At 39.5% G+C, this 21,308-nt stretch overlaps 1 protein-coding gene across 4 annotated transcripts in view; it reads left to right on the top strand.

The window, feature by feature from the left end:
- Positions 1-19,408, top strand: part of LOC139945757 (ral GTPase-activating protein subunit beta-like) — a 33,760-nt gene extending 14,352 nt beyond the window's left edge. For 3 of the 4 annotated variants that reach the window (XM_071943175.1, XM_071943184.1, XM_071943156.1), the window contains exons 11-26: positions 1,021-1,171; positions 2,769-2,857; positions 3,579-3,719; positions 4,793-4,959; positions 5,879-6,049; positions 7,721-7,904; positions 8,932-9,026; positions 10,147-10,271; positions 10,777-11,029; positions 11,542-11,715; positions 12,368-12,530; positions 13,396-13,551; positions 14,847-15,110; positions 15,607-15,739; positions 16,273-16,389; positions 17,309-19,408. In XM_071943175.1, coding sequence (XP_071799276.1) covers positions 1,021-1,171; positions 2,769-2,857; positions 3,579-3,719; positions 4,793-4,959; positions 5,879-6,049; positions 7,721-7,904; positions 8,932-9,026; positions 10,147-10,271; positions 10,777-11,029; positions 11,542-11,715; positions 12,368-12,530; positions 13,396-13,551; positions 14,847-15,110; positions 15,607-15,739; positions 16,273-16,389; positions 17,309-17,426 — 2,501 coding nt within the window. In that variant the 3' untranslated portion in view covers positions 17,427-19,408. The remainder of the gene's footprint in view (positions 1-1,020; positions 1,172-2,768; positions 2,858-3,578; positions 3,720-4,792; positions 4,960-5,878; positions 6,050-7,720; positions 7,905-8,931; positions 9,027-10,146; positions 10,272-10,776; positions 11,030-11,541; positions 11,716-12,367; positions 12,531-13,395; positions 13,552-14,846; positions 15,111-15,606; positions 15,740-16,272; positions 16,390-17,308) is intronic. The other variant, XM_071943166.1, reaches the window with a different exon arrangement.
- Positions 19,409-21,308: the final 1,900 nt, after the last annotated feature.

The following is a 21,308-nucleotide window of genomic DNA, read 5'->3' as shown; positions in this document are numbered from 1 at the left end:
TGTGCTATATGCTAGCACATTTAAATGAGCCATTAATGAGCATACATATTCATTATTCAATATTTTCTACGCGCGCACGCATGTCTTTCGTCGTAAAGAATATTTTTGTTTTTGTTTTAAAAAAACAGGTTCGTGTCATAAAAACGCGGGCGTGATCAACGTACAAAACTACGCGCGCACGCACTTGACATAATATGGGCTGAACAAGGAAAACTTATTACTTGTAGAGCTGGATTTGAACTTACCAATGACCTCAGGATTAAAGTACCGGCACTCTACCAACTGAGCTATCTAGCCCTTTATTGTGGCCTTCCTATTTCTACAAAAAACTTTGTTCCCGGGTGCCAGTCAGAAGCCATGCAACCGTTAGCTGCTGGCAGCCAGGGATCACCTCCAAGTTAATGATACAACCTGGGAAGCGGCAGCCAGGGGATCACCTTAAGGGGATTCTACTTATTATTTCAGATATCGAATAATAAACCACAAGGGAAACTGACCGGGTAAATTTTAAATGATTGGGGGTTGATCAAAGACAAAATAACTAAAGCAGGATTTGAACCAACGACCTCCGGATTAATGTGCTGGCGCTCTACCAACTGAGCTAACCTTAAAACCATACTTGTATAGCACAAATCACCATGAGGTCACTATGCACTGTCATCAATTTAACAATTAACACAAATTGTTCTGACTGTGCTAGCTCCATCACTGGACCAGTTCCGGAGTCGGCTGTCCAACCTACAGCTCCGTCAATCAAGCCAGCCACCAGTTTTGTTTTACTTGCACTAGCAGCCTACCTGCATCTGTATAAATACACCTTATTTCACCTTATTTCTGTGAGCTTTTTTTCTGACATGTTACCGCGACCTGCTTACTTTTGCACTTCATAGTACGATATTACTCACATGTGAGGCTTGTACTCGAAAAGGAAGAAAAAGAAGAAGATTAAATTTTAAATGATTTGTTTGAAATATTGTTGAAAAAGAAGTTTTATTTTAATCCGACTGTCATCATGTGTAGGAGCGATGCATTTCTGTGTACTGGACTCGGCAATGTCTGAGGAGATGGAAGCGATGCAGGCTGAGATGGAGCAGCAGAAAAACATCTTGCATGAGGAGGAAGAAGAAGAAGATTCAGATGAAGTGTCAAATGAGAGAGAGAAGACAAAGAGGTCTGTTGTGGTTGCTAAATTCTGTAAATTATGTCTTGGTAGAAAAGGGGAAACAAGGGTGTTTGAAGAGAACATACATGTTATCCTGATCCATAAGGTTGTTTTTTTACAAATTCGTGCAGTGTATATACCGATTGCGTTAACACCATGTGTATATCTACTTTGCTGTTTAGGTTTTGTTCTTTGAAAACTTCTTTAAAGACATTGAACACTATTGGTAATTGTCAAAGACTAGTCTTCACAGTTGGTGTATCTCAACATATGCATAAAATAACAAACCTCAGTCGTCCAAGTTGTGAAATATTAATGAAAGAAAAAACAACCTTGTCGTACCATGGTCACACAAAGTTGTGTGCTTTCAGATGCTTGATTTCGAGACCTCAAATTCTAAATCTGAAGTCTCAAAATCAAATTCGTGGAAAATTACTTTTTTTCTTGAAAACTACGTCACTTCAGAGGGAGCTGTTTCTCACAATTTTTTATACTATCAACCTCTCCCCATTACTCGTTACCAATTAAGGTTTTATGCTAATAATTATTTTGAGTAATTACCAAAAGTGTCCACTGCCTTTAAGTTAGTAAGCAGGACACTTCTTTTCAGAACTAAGTAGTCTCCCGAATTCAGAACTCTCCTCCGCAGCAGTAGAGTGAATAGCAAGACAAGTTAAGAACAAACTCTACCTGGCAAATATATATATTGATACATCAGGACGCAATGCCTACAAACCTATAAATTAAGACAGCTTTTCTGAATAAGTGACGAGAAATGGTCAACACTGAAAGCCCTTTAAATTTTGACGTGATTTGTTTAATATTGACAATAAATATGAATATAAATATTGATATTGACAATGACTTGCTTAGCCACAACTTACTGCTTAAATTTGGTTTGTATAGCACACAGAGACAATTACTACATGTAGGTCACATGATTTGGGGCAAGCTTTTGCGTAGTTGCATCAGAGATGGCGAACACCCATACACCGTTCAAAATTAATGTGTATAGCACAATGGTGCAAGGGTTTACCATGCAAAAGCATACCCCAAATCATTCTACATAGCAACTGTGTCTATAGTCTGACGAATTCAAACTGAAGGGATACCTTGTGACCAAGCAAGTCATTGTACAAGACATTCTAATCTAACTCACAAATGGCTTATTTCACCACATACTATGGGTGGCACGGTTGGCTTGTGCGTAAAGCGCTTGCCTCTCACCTAGGTGACCCCGGTTCGATTCCTGGTCGGGTCATATGTGAGTTGAGTTGTGCGTTGGTTCTCTGCTGTGCCAGGAGGGTTTTCCAGACTATCCGGTTTTCCTCCCTCATGAAAAAATCAAACACTTTCGATCTTGGCTGTGCTCCGTGGTCATAATGGGTTGATGTGGCTGGCAGCTGAATGCGCCCTTGCATGCCTGCTTCTCGAACACGTTGTAGCCGCGTCCTTCGCAATTCAGCTCTAGCTGCGAGTAAGGACGATTAGCCCCCCAAATTGTTATTATATTATTATTATTATTCTATACTTATTGATTCTATCGAATATTTTTGCTGTCTGCCTGTGATATATTCATGCCAAGTTAATGCCATAACACCGATAGTTTTTACAGGGATAGTGAGATTGATGACAAGCGTGCTAGTGGTACTGGGAGTAGGACATCCTCTCGCAGCTCTATCACTGGTAGATCAGGTAAGCAACCTTCAGGGATTTTTTGTTAAAACATAGCTGAACAGGAATAATTTGGTTGGTTTCAGCTGTATGAGATCAGCCAGCTTGGGATTGGCTGGGTTATGACTAGATGCAGGGGTCGAAATTAAGTGTATTTCCATGGTAGTCAGCAGGGCTAGTGACCAATAATTTTTAGTAGCCCTGATTAGATTTTGGTAGCCCGAAAGACACATTATGTCTCGCGTCACGGCTCAAACTTTACAACACACCAATAACATAGTTCTTTATTGTTTGTGATGATGATTTTTTCATTATTTTTCCACTAGCCCGTCGGGCTATCAAACTGGAAAAATCAGTAGCCCGGCTGTAAATCTGGTAGTCCCGGGCTAGCGGGCTAGTGGCAATTTCGACCCCTGAGATGAGGTATACAAAAATTAAGTTGTGAAAATGGAATTAGGTGTTGCAAACTGCTCATCAACCAAAAGGTCCTATGGTATAAATGTCAAACATAGTTAATGGCCTGAAGTTTCGACCCCCCTAGGTTTAATATTTGCCTTGTATACAGTGCTAAACACACATCGTTGTATATGGGTAAAAACCAAAAAGAATACTACTTATGCCCGATGCAAATTTAACATCTATTAATATTTGCCTCATTAGCTTGATTTTCAATGACTATTTGTACAACTAAGGCCGTTTGAATTTTGATGGTATCTTTTTTTGTTATCCTTCATTTGTGTAGATTCAGCTTGGATCATCTTTGTACGTTGCTGTCACTTGGTGTGTCAGAGGCTGATGTCAGCATGGAGTACTGATTACACAGTCGCCTTAGCAGCTCTGGAACTCCTGGCTGGACTAGCTAAAGTCAAGATCAAGATACAAGGTTAGAATACAGTAGTGACGGTAACAGTGAAACCCTGCTCTACCTCTAAAACATTCTGAATGATATGTCGCCCGTCTATCTTTTGGATTGTATTGCCACCCATTTACCATCAAGGGAATGTCTATGGTCAAACCAGGCCATTACTGGGCCCAATTATACAGAGTTGCTTGAGCACAAAACATTGTTACACATTGCTTAACAAATTTCTGCTGAGCAAAACAAATTGGCAGGATACCTGTCACAAATTGAACATATGACATGGTACTTTGACTGGTAACCTAATTCAGCTAAGCATGAATGTTTTGTGTGTTTAAGCAGCTCTATGAAACTGGGCCCTGGTCAAATCATCCCTAAGAGTCGAGTAAACCATTTACCACTGACCATACGATCATCATCAACAGTTGATACCTACAAGCCTAATGCCTTTCTGCTTTATCGAAAGGAACTGTGTTTTTAGTTCATGAGTGGATACATTACTTTGCCAGAGCATAAAAAATAACAGATAATTGAGCCACAAGAAGTTATTAATTAACACATGCAGATGGCTTGGGTGGCTAGGGCGTAAAACACTCGTCTTGCACCACTGTGTCCCTGGTTCGATTTCCAGCTTGGGCCATATGTGAATAGAGTTGTGTGTTTGGTCTCTCTTATGCCGTGAGCGTTTTTTATCCAGACCCTCCGGTCTTCCTCCTTCCAGAAATATCTTACACTTTCAATCTCTGGCTGTTTTCCGTGGGCATATAGAGGTAGATGTGGCTGGCCCTTTCATGCTTCTGGCTTGCAAATAATGTAGCCTCTACCTTCTCAATAGACCGATCCAGTAGGCTCCGCCCACGACGCATGTGTGAGCAAGAACATGTGGGGCTCTCCAATGCCTTTCTGCATAAGTCTGTCGCGCGCGCAAAGCATACGCGCATGCATGTCAGACCTTAGTGTTGACCTTCGTTGCGTTGTGATTGGTCAAAGCGCAATGGGGCGGAGCTTAATGGATCGGTCTATTCAGCTTCTTATCTGCAAGTAAGGATGATTTGGCCTCCCAAATTATTAAAACAATGCCCCTAAATTATTTGCAGATTCATTGGAATGCAAGCGAGCTGTAAAGTGGATCTGTGATCACATTGTGTACCAGTGTAGCAGACCGTCCATGTATCATTCCAGAGATCTACATTCCATTATTGTAGCTGCATTTCATTGTTTGACTGTCTGGCTGATTGAACATGAAGATCTCCTCAAGGATAAGGTAAGACTTTGAAACTAGTGATTTCAGAATTTTAAATTTAGACCAGTAGAATAATTTGAGTTCCATTTTTCAGCAAAAAACTTTCTTCAAGAAATTCACTTTGCTTTGAAAATAAAATATTTCGATTTGAAACAACTGCAGTACATCATCGTGTGCTTGAACTAACATAAGGGTGTACAGTTCTACACCCTTCTTCTTGGCGCACAAAGTCCTTTATTCCAGTAACTAAAGGCTCTAAGCAATCAAATTAATCCTGACAAAAAAATATGACATTAATGCCATATTTTTGTTGCTAGAATTCCCCCAAAGACATATTTTTAAAGTGGCTACTTTTTAAAGGAACATTACAGAATTTATTTTGCAGGCAAAACAGTTGCTGGCAGTGTAAGCACTTTATGTAATCCACCATATACATAAACTGACAAACCTGTAGAAGTTTGAGATCGATCGGCCATCTGGATCACGAGAGAATCGTGAAAAAAGATTACAAATTTTGTATTGCATTGATGCCAAAACAAAAAATGAATAAAAAGCTCACCGAGCGATAAACTCCAAACGCGACACTAGACTATTTATTTCTCATCAAATATGAAATTTTAGACAGAAATATTTCAAGGGATGTTTTCTACCATCATCATCATTAGACCGTGTAAGTTTTATGTAAATCTGTGATCTTCCCGATTTTTGTTTCTTACCAATTCTGTAACGTTCCTTTAACACCAGGGCGCCCATGGAGAACAGTTCTGAACTGATGGGGTTCCCTGGTTAAATTAGACAAAATAAATAAAATTAAAAAGACACTAACATTTGACTAACCAGCTCTGTTTTTGATTCTCAATGTTGTGTTTTTTTACAAGTTTGATCACTTAACAACTCCATCCTACATAGCTTATCTTTTTGTTATATTACAATTTTGAAGGAATGTCTGCAGTGCGTTCTGGAGGTTGTAGAGCTAGGGATATCAGGCACAAAGTCACAGCGCAAGGCGTCTGTAGCGCCAGTGTTCAAGCAGGACAAGGAATTAAAGCCGGCCTCTATGAGAGTTAAGGATGCAGCAGAAGGATTGCTGGCTTGCATTCTCTATCATGTGGTAAGAACTTCATTGTTACAGAGTATTTTGGGTTTGAGGCATTGCATGGTGAGGTATCAATGTATAATTGGTTTGCGGTACACCATGTGTATGACTTCTTGCCAGGTACATGTAGATTATGGTCTTTGAGAGTATTTGTTCAATCTCATGAACCAATTCTACAAAATCGCCATTGTTAACTCACTCAAGTATCCTGACGTCTCCTGACGGTGACTAGAGCAAGCTAGTCGAAGCGTTGAGACCAACCCAAGAACTGACTCCGAAGAAGTACAGTTAATTACGATCCTATAAGCTAAAGTAGGAGTCCCAGCCTATTTCTTTACCATCCGCCCGGGTAATAGTTAAAGAGCCAATAAAGGATGATCTCAATATGTCAACTATTACCTTTTTATGGCCAAATAGACATCGCAGATACCGGTTAATAACCATTATACTCTCAAAAGCTGCATTTAGTAATAAAGAACTCGAGTCAAAAATGCACCCGGCCGCGAGGCTTTCTCAGCCGAGAGTCAAAAACGGCTTATCTATTATACTGACCCTGGACGCCAGTGACGATTATCCCCTATTGGTTTTGAACACAGTTCTCCAGCTTTGGCATTTCCACACCAAATAGCCGCCACTGACGTCACGATTCCTTTGTCGCGCGGGCTTGTTTGACCCCACGTTTTTCAGAAATTTGGCTTGGAGCGTTCTGGAGAAAAACCCATTTTTACCATGTTTTAACGTGAGGTAAGAGACTCGTTATATTTGTTATGTTTCTTGGATGAACTGCAGCTGTTAGAAAACTGTAATATCTATGTATTTGAGATCATCCTTTATTGGCTGTTTAATAAGCAGGACAGTTCTTTTCAGAACTGAGAAGTCTCCCAAACATCCGAACAATCTACTCCGCGGTGTAGTAGAATTAAGCAAGACAGTTCTCTTAGAACAAACTCTACCTTTAGTTTATCTATTTTGTTATGTAAAGGCAAGCCGCTACAAGCTACCTGGCTTATTTTGGGCCTTGCCTCCACGCGTTTTCCGCCAGTTTATTATTTTTTTTCTTATCGTTTATATATACCTGTATGTATTACTATAATATTGTGGAAATGTTTTGTGGAAATAAATGTATATTGAATTGAATTTAATTGAATAGATACACACATGGTGTTACCGCAAACCAAATATATATTCACTCAAGTATGTTTACCGCTTTCTCAGAAATTGGGGGTATCTGCGTGCTAAACAAATAACAGGTTTGTTTCAATCATATTTTTGTTTTTGTAATTCTTCCTTGGGGTCAGAACCTGGGGCCTTGTCACACTTGTAAGGCAACTTTTGCTGGCAGCTTGGAGGCAAACTACTTGCAGGACCACTTTGGTAGCACATGAGTATTTTTCAAATGATGTCTTACAATCCCCAAGAATAATTATTAACATTATGTGAACATTCAAATGTGAATAATTCTCATCTAACGTTTTGGTTGGCAAAATGAGGGAACTTCGCGCTGTTTTGTACACGGATAATGGGTGCACGACGCAGACGCGATTGCGCGTCTGCTTAGTGCACAACTCTATGGCGTTTGCCAACCAACAGGGTCTGTACGCATGCGTGAATGTGATTAGCATATTTCATTGGAAGGGTCCATTAATGCTTATGAGCGTCACCTACCTTCTAAACCTTTCTCTCCAGGGTTGCTTCCCTAATCCCTGTGGTCCAGCCTCCATAGGATCACTCCTTGATGAGGAGTCATTACTCAAGTACAGCATGTCCGCTAACAGCTACCACCTGCAGCAACAACCGACCTTCAGGTACTTTGTACTTGAGAACACCACCCTGGTGGCTGTACTGGAGAGACCAATTACAGATAACAGTGGTAGGTAGCATTTCACTCTTAAAGCCATTATACACTTTCGGTACAGAAAAAAAAAAAGTTCACAGATTTACAAATAACTTACAGGACTTACAGAAGATAATGGTGAAAGACTTCTCTTGAAATATTATTCCATGAAATGCTTTACTTTTTGAGAAACATTAAAACAATATCAAATCTCGATAGTGAGAATTACGGATTTATTTTAAACACATGTCATGACACGGCGAAACGTGGGGAAACAAGGTTGGGTTTTCCCATTATTTTCTCCAGATTCCGATGACCGATTGAGCCTAAGTTTTCACAGGTTTGTTATTTTATATATAAGTTGTGGTACACGAAGTGTGAGCCTTGGACAATATTGTTTACCGAAAGTGTCCAATGGCTTTAATATTGCTGAAAACTCATTTATTTAAATTCTCATACACTTAGCTCATTACATGTCTTGACAGTAGGTTATTCATTGTATAATTTTTTATTGTATTCTATATTTCTTTTTTGTTGTATATGTATTGTTTTTTGTTCTGCGCTTTGGAATAGGGTCATAAACACTAGACAGATGGCGCATTATAAATGCATTATCATTATTATTATTAATATTGCAAAGTGGGGTGTCCAGGTCAGGTGCTATGGACTGCCTCCAAGGTCTGGTGTTTTTTATTAGCAGAGCGTGGGTTTGAATCCGGGGCCAAACTTCATTGCTCTGCTTATTGCCAAATTCTGCTCTTACGATCGTCATTCTCCGCTAACGTGCAAGCGCTGAATTTCTGCGCTAGCTTTGTAAGCATAGTCTGCTAGTAATGTGGAGTATGCCTGTGCACTAGCCAAAATTCCCTGCTAACCCGTGAATTACGCTTGATGTAAGCGCAGAATTCCCTGCTTCAGCAAACGCCGATTCTTAGCTTACGGTAAGCAGAGCCATGAAATTGAGCCCTGGTCTTGACACTTGTGTCCATAAGCGAGACACATATTATTATCATTGCTTTGTACACTGGATGGGATTATAAATAAATTTCCTTTCGTTTTACAGATGAGATATTGCCAACAGTTACCTCCATTGTACGGTGCCCTACAGGCCGGCATGTGTGGACCATGCAGCTACGACACTGCTCTAAGAAAGATAAGGTAAACAGGTAGCAACCTAGCAATCGGGCCCCAAATTATAAAGCCTTTAACCACAAAAATTTGCTAGGCATGAAATTTCTTCCTCAATAAAAACAAGATTACTGACCAAATTGCCACATGATTTCAGTATAAGCAAACAACAGCTTAATACCAGTATCAAGCAGTATGTAACAAATTGATATTTGGTTGGTAAACCTGTTTTTTACTAAGGAAAAAATTTCATCCTAAGCAAAATTTTTGTGCTTTCAGGCTTTATGAAATTGTGCCTAGATGTGTCATCTCTTCACTCCATGTGCCTTTTTTAAGAGTCATTTTGCACAATAAAATATTGTACAGCGTTGGTTTGTTTGTTTAGATGATGTTACTGTCAAGGGAACTTGGCAAACTCCCACAAACAGGGGATGTAAATGCCAAGCTGGCAACCAACAAATCTCTCTCATACAAACATTGGTTGAACCTCTTAGATTATGAATTACACAAATCAAGACATTTTGATTCAGTAACTAGACGACAATGCTTATTTCAGTCATTGTGAAATCAGTGGTTAGCTTGGTAGGATTTGAACCCACAACCTTGTGATTGCAAGTCCTGTAGTCCAACCACTAGACCACAGTGTGTGTAAGTGTCTGTAAATGTCAGTACATCAGACATATGCATTTCTAGAAATTCACAAATCAGAAGGTCACTTTGACTCCTATATTTTATGTGCTTTACTGTATAGACCGTATTGAATATGACATCACCGTTCAAATAGATGGCGTCTGCGAGCGTGTGCGTGTGCTTGTGCCGTAGAAATCAAACCGGGAACGCTGCGTGCTGCGTGTTTCTTTGATGTACACTTGCATTTGGTTTGCCCAACAAGATGGCGACTTTCATAGCAGCAAAGGGGTTATTCAATACGGTCTATACCCTGTGCAACTAGTCTTTATTGTCTTGGATAAAACTTAGTATCATTTGTCTTTGACTCTATGAATAGTCGACCAAGAATTCTTTTTAGAATTTAAATATTTAAATTGATATCCTTAATAAAGATCTTACATCTTTGGTGGGTTTTTTTCTTTGGTGCTTTTGCCAATCTAGTTCATCTTCTAATCTCTATCCATTTTGATTATTTGTACAGACGGACACGTCATTCCGTCTGACGACCATCAACAGACCGGAACCAGATGACAATGTGGGCACTCACCATGAAATCACCTCACGTCACTTCCCAGAAACTGTGGATAAAATTCCTCTCACTCAAGCGTAAGAATGACCTCAGATTCCGTCTTTTTCTTTTGGAGTGCATGTTATCTGGGTTTTTTATTTTGTATTATGCAGTCAGTCTTTAGGAGAAACTATTAACTTGTAAACTTAAGGGTACAACTATGTAAAAATCTATTTTGGGAGGAGCGGTGTGTCTGAAAAGAAAATGGGACCACACTGGCTCTTCAGAGCACTTCAAAGTGAACACTGACTAAGTTTTTTGTGCGTTAACCCGCTGCTAAAACAAAGGATTCAAACTGCCTTTAACTACCAGTCAATCTCGGTGGTCTAGAATGTCTAAGGTTGTGGGTTCGAATCCCACTTCAGTATTAACCCTGTGATTTTTTTTCACAGAATTGAGTTTACAGTAAAAACCAAATAGTAGATTCAATTCTTATTAATGCTCCTGATGTTCTAGCCATTTGAATCGTAAAATAGAAAGGAAGTAACGTTTTTCTTTCCGATTCACCGCCTTATGTTTAAACTACTTTCTTCTTGACTGTAGTGATCAGAGCATCCCATCCTTAGAAGACATTGAATCTGACGTGACAAGATCAGACCACCAGAAACTAGAGCATCTGATTGATGAGCAGACAGAGTATGAGAAGTTCGTCTGTGAGACGGCGAGGGAGGAGATTGAGCGAGGGGGCTTCCCCAATGCGCGGACGGAATGCAAGCCACCTAATCCATGTCGTGAGTTCAGCTCGGCCAGACTCATTCTATCTCACATGGGATACCTGAGTCTAGACTCTCTCAAGGTGGGTCCCAAATTGTTGTTTTCCTCCATAGAGTTATATATAAGAACTAGATGGCACACTGGTGATGCTGCTTGCACATGACGGAACCGCAAGGAGACACGTGCGCCATTCTGTATGCGCGTTGAATATGAAGTACACGTTGGAGTTTGTGTTTATTGAACGCTGACGCGAAGCTGTTTTGTCAACTTACAAAATGGCCGCACAACACATGCTGAGCAATGCTGTTTTGTCAACTTAGAAAATGGTCACATGCGCGCATGCCGCGGCGTGCATTTAGGCCAGTGCGCCCTCTAGTTCTTTTATATAACTCTATGTTTTCCTCTCACAGTCACAGCTAAAGGGACCCAACGATTTACGGCCGGGATTGTAGCAGTGAAATATTTGCAGCAGAATGTGTAAGGCCCTACCTTATGATCCCATCCAAGATGCTATGGATTTCTTTCTGTATGTTTCAGAAAGCATGGAATACACAGTACTCATTAAACATCTGTTTGTATTTTATCTTAACTTAGGAGACTTCAAACACCCCAATCCCACCTGCAGTAGTTGCACTTGATAGCACCCTTGGTAGTTTTGCCAGTGATCTGAACCTTCTAGACGCTATACCCAGCCGCACGTACGACACTGCATTCGTCTTTTATGTGAAGGCTGGACAGTCTAGTGCAGAGGAAATCATTCATAATGTGGTAAGTCTACTTGGTCTGTACTATCATTGCCAAGAAATATCAAGAAAGTATTAAAGTTAAATAATTTTATCACAACATTAATACAAGGTTCTAATATATCGCTTTATCACACCCCTAGGCGCGCATCAAAGCACTCAGGTTGTTTTCTGCAAGGTATGCGGAGCTACTTTTTGAAGTATAAGACCTAATCTTTTGTAGTTTGCAAGGTGCTGTGGCACAATAACCTGCAGATCAGACTAGGAACACTGTGGCGAACCCATTGTCTTTACTCAACACACAGGACCAACCGCTTTACGTCCCATCCCTAGGACGCAGCACAGTTTAACAGTGTCTTGACACTTAAGGAAGACTCTTCGAAACTCAAACTTACACTTGCAATTTTACAATTGCCAATTAACTTTTTAAACTATTGGAGATCTATTGGCAGGAGTTGCTTTTTTCAGAAATGCCCATAAATGTCATCAAGTGCTTTGTGCAATAATTCCATTATAGACGCATATGAAATGGCAATTTGGATAACCTGTTTGTTTGCAATTCGAGCAAAGTTCTACTGCCATGATGTGAATCAAACATTGGAGACAGTGTGGGAGAGTAACATTTACAACACAGGAATATCTAGACTTGATTCAAATGGGACTTATCTATTCCACAGACTGACAGATGTAATGTGCAGCCACAGTTCTTAGAGTTCTTAGGTCTTCTTGGATGGCCAGTTGATGTTCATAAGCATGCTGGTTGGACAGGGAATGTGGCTACGAGCTGGAAAATGACATGCGCTAAGGAGAAGGATGGCACATCAGATGAAAGCACAGAAGGTATCCACTAGTTTTGTTCATATTTCTTTTAAAAAAAAAGGAATAATAGGTTTTTTATCCAAAGGATATATTGTAGTAACTACAAATGTAGATCAAGGCACTTTATAGCATTATCCTTGTTCATCAGTCATACTTCATAAATCATTTTCAAGACTGCTTATAAAAGCGCTAAGGGGTTAATCCTACCTAATACAATCTCAACCCTCACAAAATTGCATTTAAAGGAACACGTTGCCTTGGATCGGATGAGTTATTCGTTGAAAGCATTAGAAACCGTTTGTTAAAAAAATGCATATGGTTATAATAGTTACTTCAAAAGTAGAATACAATGATCCACACAAATTTGCCTCAAAATTGCATGGTTTTTCTTTTACTTTGCGAACTAACACGGTCGGCCATTTGACTCCCATAAATGGCCGACCGTGTTTAGTCGACGAGGTAAAAGGAAACCACGCAATTTCGAGGCATATTTGTGTAGATCATTGTATTCTACTTTTACAACATCTTTCTAACCATACATTTTAAATCAAACGGTTAAAAGCAATTATGGTTAAAGGTCTTGCTAAAGGACACAAATGTGTTGTGTGTAAATCCCGCTGAGTCAAGTGTTTGTTGGGGGGGGGGGGAGTGGGTTCACATGACTCTAGGAACGCATCGAGTATACAGTGCTTATAAAACATCAGCGTATGGGTTAAACACAAATAATTTTCGTTATCCCACATACAAGTTTAATGTTTACCAATCTATGACCCTACCTTTTAAACAGTATTTCAAAAAACATGTACACGTCTTAAATCAATGAGCATCTTGAGTCGCCCGCAGTAAGGTTCCTCACTGTATGGTGTTGTTTCTCTCCTTTTTGCAGATCCTCTAGCACAGTCATCGGAATCACATGGTGGCAGTCTTTATAACGGAGAAACCCACGTTCTATACCACGCTGATGTCATGTCCGAGATAGCATTTGTAGTTCCTAGTGTTAGACATGCTGGCCATGGAAACAGAAGGCATTCAACTGGAGACGGTTAGTTTGATCTTATTCTTCCTACAATTTGTATCCTGCAGTTTATATTTATTGTTTAAAAATCTGTGTTTTTTATCATTGTCTATTGATGCACACTGGAAGGCATTTTTCATGTTTTTACTGTGATGTGAATAAGAAATTGAAATTGAAATTGAAATTGAAATCTAGTTTTGTGTGCATTGTTGAATCTTTTTAGTCACTAAACCCTTTTTTACATTTGCTAATTGCTCCTGGTTCAATGTATATGTATTGTATTTTTTAAGATTTCCATTTTTATGGGTCTAGGCCCTGTGTATATATATCTAGGTTTGTTGTTTCTAATGTTTTAAATTTGTATCTACTTTTGTTTGCATTATTGAATCTTTTTTATGCCGTTTTTGGGGGGGTTTAATAGTATTTAGCCTATTTTAATTGGTCTTGTTTTTGCCTGTTAGTTTTTATTGTTAGGCGCATTGAGGAATCTGTGATTCATTATTTGTTTATATTTATTGATTTGGTTACAAAACAGCAAGTATGTCGCATAAAATATCTTAAAGCCATTGGACACTTTCGGTAAACAGTATTGTCCAAGGCCCACACTTCGTGTATCACAACTTATATATAAAATAACAATTTAGGCTCAATCGGTCATCGGAGTCGGGAGAAAATAACGAGAAAACCCACCCTTGTTTACGCACGTTTCGCCGTGTCATGACATGTGTTTATAGTAAATCCATAATTCTCGATATCGAGAATTGATAATTGTTTTAATGTTTTCTCAAAAAGTAAAGCATCTCATGGAATAATATTTCAAGAGAAGTTTTTCACCATTACCTTCTGTAGACCCTGTAAGTTATTTGTAAATCTGTGAGCTTTTATTTTTTTTTCTGTACTGAAAGTATCCAACGGTTTTAAAATAACAAAGGCACATGGCACCTGTAAAGGCTAAAAACACATGAAAAATTCACAACTAAAAATTAAAAGAATTTAGCCAGAGACATGACATGAACCAGACAGTATTTCAAGATAAAAGCATAATGCCAACGATTAATTTCTCCTAAATTCCAGTAAAAAAATTATCAAATAAAAAGCCTACTTGATTGTAACATCAGTCCATCACATTAAGAGAGGTGACAGCGGCTACCAACTGCGTCTTTAGCTGCAAATTGAACGGACATCAACACTAAGAAATCTGAGGAAGGATTCACGCATGAATCAAGTCTCAGATTCAAATGTTTTGGGGTTATTGGGGTGTGTTCCTGACTTTGGAATGAGAAAGTCAGTCAAAATTAATCTCAATTTGTGAAATATTTCAGCTATTGATTCTGAAGAAGTGACCAAGACATCCTCGTTGCTAACCCACAAGAGTAGCAAGTCACTCCCTATGAATCTACGCTCCTTGACCCTGGAGCTACCCCCAGAGACTGCTCCGCCCAGCACACCACCCCAGGTCAGCCCAATGAGCTCCTTGGAGAGAGGGAGGAAGTCTGTACACAAGAAGGGGTTAACGGTGGGCCCTGAGATCAAGGTTTTAATCGTCTGGTTGGAGACTTTTGATGACCGAGAAGCTTTCCCTTTGAGTGAGTATAGAAGACGTTCCTTGAGTTTGTTTGTCTGTTTGTCTGTTTGTCTGTTTGTCCATTTGTCTGTTTGTTTTTATTGTCAAGGGAACTCCGTAAAAGGATCAGAGCATATTGAATGAAGCGTTAAGTTGTCAATCTTTTTCAAAATCAACACTACTCAAAAGAGATTTACACATAGTGCTACCACAAACCTTACTTGAGTATACTCCCAGCATGCAAAGTTTCAAGGAAACTCGGCAACCTCCCACAAGGGGATATACACACCAAGCTGACAACAGCCGATCTTACTCATACAAACTTTGGTGTAACTTCTATGATTATGAGTTGCACAAAAAGATCAACCTTGCTGCTGTACAAACCGTACATTAGATTCACTTATAAGTGCCATCTTGAAGAAACTTTGAATGCCCCAATCATTTTACCCTTTAAAGGTACTCTTCATCTTGAGAGTGATTTTAAAAGTACATGTGTTGATTTTTTGCCTTACCTTCAGCTGAGCTCCTTGAAGAAACCCAAACCGGCCTAGACACCTTATGCCAAGTGAAGCCCGTCCTTGAACCAGTAGTAGTTCTGATGTTCATCCACCCCTTGAAGAGTGGTCTCTTTAGGATCCACATGCATGGCAGGTAAGCTGGAGCGACTTGCTTTAACTGATCATTATGTTGCCTCATCCCCCGTCTACCTCTGATAGTATTATGTCATAAATGCATGAGGTAATAAACCACAAGGGAAGTTCCTTTGGGGTTGAACATAGACAAGTTTACCAGAGCGAACTTCCGACCTCTGGATAAACATGCGGATGCTCTACCACTTGACCTATCTAGCCCTAATGATGGCGATCTCTCTATTTTGTAAACGTGTTCTGGGTTTTCCAGACAGAAGGCGTTCAATCTGTATCTGTCGTTTACCGATGGATGACATGCAACTTTACGATACAATCTGGGAAGTAGAAGCAGAGGGGTTATCTAAAGGATCATCCAAGTGATTTCTCTGCTGCGGTTTTGAAGTTTACTCCAACCCTTCAAAAAGATATAATATGCTTTTGAAAGGTCAGAGACTGAGACTGGATACCAAGAAAAAGCTAGGCCCATTTTCATGGCTTTGATTACCACCAAAAAACAAAAAGCTAAATGTTGCTTCTTCACTGATTTACTTCCAGACCGAACCAGGCCATACCATTAGTGGACGGTATGGTGGTTAGCCGTAGGTCCCTCGGGACGCTGGTCAGACAGACAGCCATTAATGCTTGCCATAGGAAACGAATGGAGACAGACTCGTAAGTAGAACGATTTCACTTTAGCCCTTTTCACAGTGTATCTCTTATCCCTGTGGAATACATGGACTTTTTTTTACCCAACCATTACCCCAGCCCACTTTCACACTGTCCCACCAGGTCCCTATTCCACAAGATTCCGACTGCATGTTTCAAGAATATCCTGGGATTTTATCGCTGACCCCCTACTCTGGATCAGAGGTGGCTATAGACCGTATTAAATAACCCTTTTTTACTATGAAAGTCGCCATCTTGTAGGTCAAACTGTATGCGCGTCCAAATGCGTACATCAATGAAGCACGCCTCATGCAGCATTCTCGGTTTGAATTCTACGGCACATGCACGCACACACACACGCACATGCGCACAGATGCCATCTTGTAGGGCAGATATTTGAACGGTGACGTCATATTCAATACGGTCTATTCCTTAGGTATGCCCATCCGGGCAGAACGGGGGCAGATTATTGTATAAAATGGCATGCCATTATTCCCCAGTGTTGTCCCCAGTGAATAGAGTAGTTTGAAAAGGGCTTTTGTTCTATGGTTTCATTATATCTGATAGCCACTGCTTTGTCCATCACCAGGGCCCAATTTCATAAAGCCTGTAGGCACACAAATTTGCTTAGTATGAAATTTCTTCATTTCTTCAAAAAAACCAAATTGCCACGCTGATTTTCAGTATAAGCAAACAACATCTGAATACCAGTATCAAGCAATATGCAACAAATGGAAATTTGGTTGGTCATCCTGTTTTTATCAAGGAATAAATTTCATGCTGAGCAATTTTTTGTGCTTACCGGCTATATGAAATTGGGCCCAGTACATTATCAAACTCCTTTCTTGTCAACCCGCCATAATGAATTCAGCTTGCTACATGTATAACAACAACATTAAACATCTCCATTCAATCCATTTTGCAGGTATTCTCCACCCCATGTGAAGAGGAGACAAAAGATACAGGACATGGCTTATAAGTATCGCAGTCGCCTCTCAGTGCCAGAGTTCTACACTGCGCTGTTTGCTGACAGTAACAAATGATTTAACCAACACAAGATGAATTGGGTTTTGAGCCATTGCATTGTGAGGTTCCGATGTATATTTGGTTTGGGTAATACCAAGTGATGTATTAATCTTGCTGGGTCAGTCCCCTAGTCGAAACATTGAGACCTAATTTTAGTGATAAACTAATCATAAAGACACGTTTGGTGTATATTCAGTTTTGTTTTGCAAATTGCGACCCCCCCCCCCCCCGAAACAGGTCACAATAGCACCCTCCAGAGTCCTCTTTCCCCTTTCTGAAAACTGTGTGGTTGAGCGATCTTTACTTGTCGTTTTAACAACAAATTCTGAATCAATTTAAACAAGCCAGGAGACATCCCTCAATCCACTAGCTGTGTCAGTCTTCTGACAGACACTAGAGCAGGCTCGCCGAAATGTCAAGACCAATATTATACTCACTCACAAGAGTTGTGGGGACTTGGTTTTGGTCTTGTATTTATTCCGTTTTCTAAAGAATGCCCTTGGGGGGGGGGGACCCAGTTTAACAAAGTAAAACGCTTTGTTGACCTTTGGTTCATTGTGTTAACGTCCCCACAACTCTGTGTTTGCCAAATTACAGGTGTATGTTCAATGCACAACTTTTAGCCATTGAGAGATCTTCCCTTAACCTCAGTGAGGGCATGTGTTGAACTGTTGTGACGTCAAACACAAAAGTGGTGGATCGAAGTACTTCATGTATTGCACAGTGACATAGATTTGTTGTAACAAACGTTTGTTGGCTTCTTTTGTTTTATAAAGCAAAAACATGTAATGTTGATTATAAATTCAGATACAAATATTGTTAGCAAGAGCAAATACAAATGACTTGTAAATTTATGTGCAATATTTTCTAAGTAACGTCATATCAGTTCAAAAAAAGAAAAATAGTTTGTGTAAAAAGCTAAATATTATATTAAAAACATATTTTCTAACTAAGTATCATTATAACTTCCTGCAGCCAAAAGATTTTTCGCTAAAATTTAAGAAAATAATTCTCACCAACATTCTGTAACATACACCAATGTGTTAGCACTGTGTACTCAATACTTTCCCTTTTTCTGTGAAAAAAATGTCACAGGGATATTACTTGGGTGGGATTCCAACCAAAGACCCTTGAAATTCTAGAGCAGTGTCTTACCATCAATGTTCATCATCGAAGGTTATCTAAACATCTAAGGGTAAGCTCATTTTAGCAGTATGCGTTGGATGGTTAGAAATGTTCAGAAGTTGGTTTGACTAACAATTTATAACTTCTTTAGAAATTTTATAACAATCGTAATCAGATTTCCCATTTGGAGGTTTTCGGCTGATTGGACTTTATTAATTATATGCTTGAGAATGTATCGTATGTCTTGCAAAATTAAATGGAACAGGCAACTGGACATCGGACAGGAAAAAAACAAATGTTTCAAGCGTTTATGTAACCAATTCATGTACAATTTACTCTGGAAGAGTCTAGTTTTCTTAAAGTCACTGGACACTATTGGTAATCACTCAAAATAATTGTTAGCATAAAACCTTTCTTGGTATTGAGTAATGGGGAGAGGTTGATAGTATACAAAATTGTGAGAAACAACTTCCTCTGCAGTAACGTAGTTTTTGAGAAAGAAGTAATTTCTCACTAAATGTTTGAATTTGATTTTGAGACCTAAGAATTTGATTTAAAGGTCTCGAAATCAATTATGCAACAAGGGCATTTTTTTTCCTCCTATTATTTTCTCGCAACTTCGACGACTCAATATTGAGCTCAAACATTCACAGGTTTGTTATTTTATGCATGTGTTGAGATACACCAAGTGAGAAGACTGGCCTTTGATGGTGTCTCCAATAGTGTCCAGTGTCTTTAAGGTTAAATTTGTCACAATTTTATAACCACAATCTGTTATTTGTTTTTCTTTTAGCTTTCTTTATCCCAGTCTTTGTACATATATATTTGTATTTCAAAAGATGAAAAGTTGGATTTAAAGTGTCAAATAATATGAACAAACATATGGAAGGAAACAAAATTGTCTACTTTTGTTGTCATTTCTGGAGACTGTTTTGAGTTCTGGATTTGTGGGTTCAATTTGAATCTGTTATTGGGCTTGTAAAACTTGCAGATAGTATTAAAGGTTGGATGCCGAGAAGTTACGCTTTATATTATATGTCCCCGCCCTCTCCCCCAATCACCTATACCTCCTGCTGGTTGAGAAGGTATGCTTGATAGAATATCACCCCTGCCCCTTTCCCCAGTTACCCACACTTTCAGTGGGTTGAGAAGGTACCAATCATGCTTTATGTATGAACCCAGCCCCTCTAATCACCCACACCTTCAGTGGGCTGAGGTCTGCTTTACATGACACCGCCCCCTCTCCCAAGTTACCCACACTTTCATAGGGTTGAGAAGGTACCAATATATCATGCCTTATATTTGAACCCCGCCCCTCTAATCACCCACTCCTTCTTTAGTGGGTCGAGGTCTGCTTTATATATGACCCCGCCCCTCTCCCAAGTTACCCACACTTTTGTAGGGTTGAGAAGGTACCAATCATGCCTTATATATGAGCCCCGCCCCTCTAATCACCCACACCTTCAGTGGGCCGAGGTCTGCTTTACATGACACCGCCCCCTCTCCCAAGTTACCCACACTTTCATAGGGTTGAGAAGGTACCAACCATGCCTTATATATGAACCCAACCCCTCTAATCACCCACACCTTCTTCAGTGGGCATTCGAAGGGTTGAAATGCTCAAATGGCTGGGTTTTAAAAAAATGTATATCCTAAATATTTCTAGTGTTGACAAACCAACTCTTGTTTTTTGTTAATTTTATCCAGTAATACATCAAAAAGGAAACTTATTTGGTGAGTTGTTGTTCTATCATAGAGTAAGGACAGAGACTCTATGGTTCTATACTCCCCGTCAGAAAAGCCTACTGCATCATGAAGAGCACAACATCGCACAACATCGCACCTTAATAAAAAAAAATAGGCAAAAGTTGATATAAGTGCTGGTCTCACCCCCTATGATTCTTTCAAATTTCGGCCAATAAAAGGATGCCGTTCCGTTATCGTACTTCGGTCACGCGCATGCACATCGAGTAAGGCATGCTGGGGAAAAATAGCGAGATCGATCACCCCTGGGAATAAGGCTGATACACCCCTTTATTCCCCGCGGCCATTTTGTTTCTGAGCGCGGGCATCGTGTGTTCAAAGGCGACTGCTCCACGTGTGGTGGAAAAACAGATTTTCTGCAAAATTTTACATCGAAAACCGACATCAAAATTTAACAACTTCCACGATGATAACTGCACGGATGTTCATAGAATCTTCCTAATCAGGTAAGTGATTCATGTGTTGATGCAAAAGAGGAAATTTTAGGGGGTTTCTAAGACAAGATTGTCGTGGCAATACAGTCAAATTATTGTCAGCTAATGATATAACCCAAGACAAATCGAAGAAACATAGATTGTGTTAAAATTTATTAAACCACTGCATTCTCGCTCAATACAAGTGAGGAAAATATTGTTAGGGACGGATATTTTTGTTGAAATATTGACCCACATCGATTTTGCTGATGAATTCTAACACTTTGCACTACACGTTTTTTGTTTCTCCAATTCCTTCAATGCAAGTGTTTAGAGTAAATTCACAGGGCGCACATATTTTTCTTTGAATTGTTTTCTTGTGTGTTAGGAATTAGATTTGACGACATGAAGTACTGTACATGTCATGTATATGTGGAGACAATTTAATAGCCCCCTGAACATGCTGTCCTGATGTCCCAATGCCTTATACTTTCTATATCCCCTCATTATGTATGAACACTAATTTACATCCATACTCTAAATATAATTTTTGTTCTTTTTCAGAGTTGGTGGAATCTGAATGTTTCCCTTTCATCA

Source organism: Asterias amurensis, chromosome 1, assembly GCF_032118995.1.
Source record: "Asterias amurensis chromosome 1, ASM3211899v1".
NCBI lineage: Eukaryota > Metazoa > Echinodermata > Asteroidea > Forcipulatida > Asteriidae > Asterias > Asterias amurensis.
This window is presented reverse-complemented; position numbering and strand designations above follow the sequence as displayed.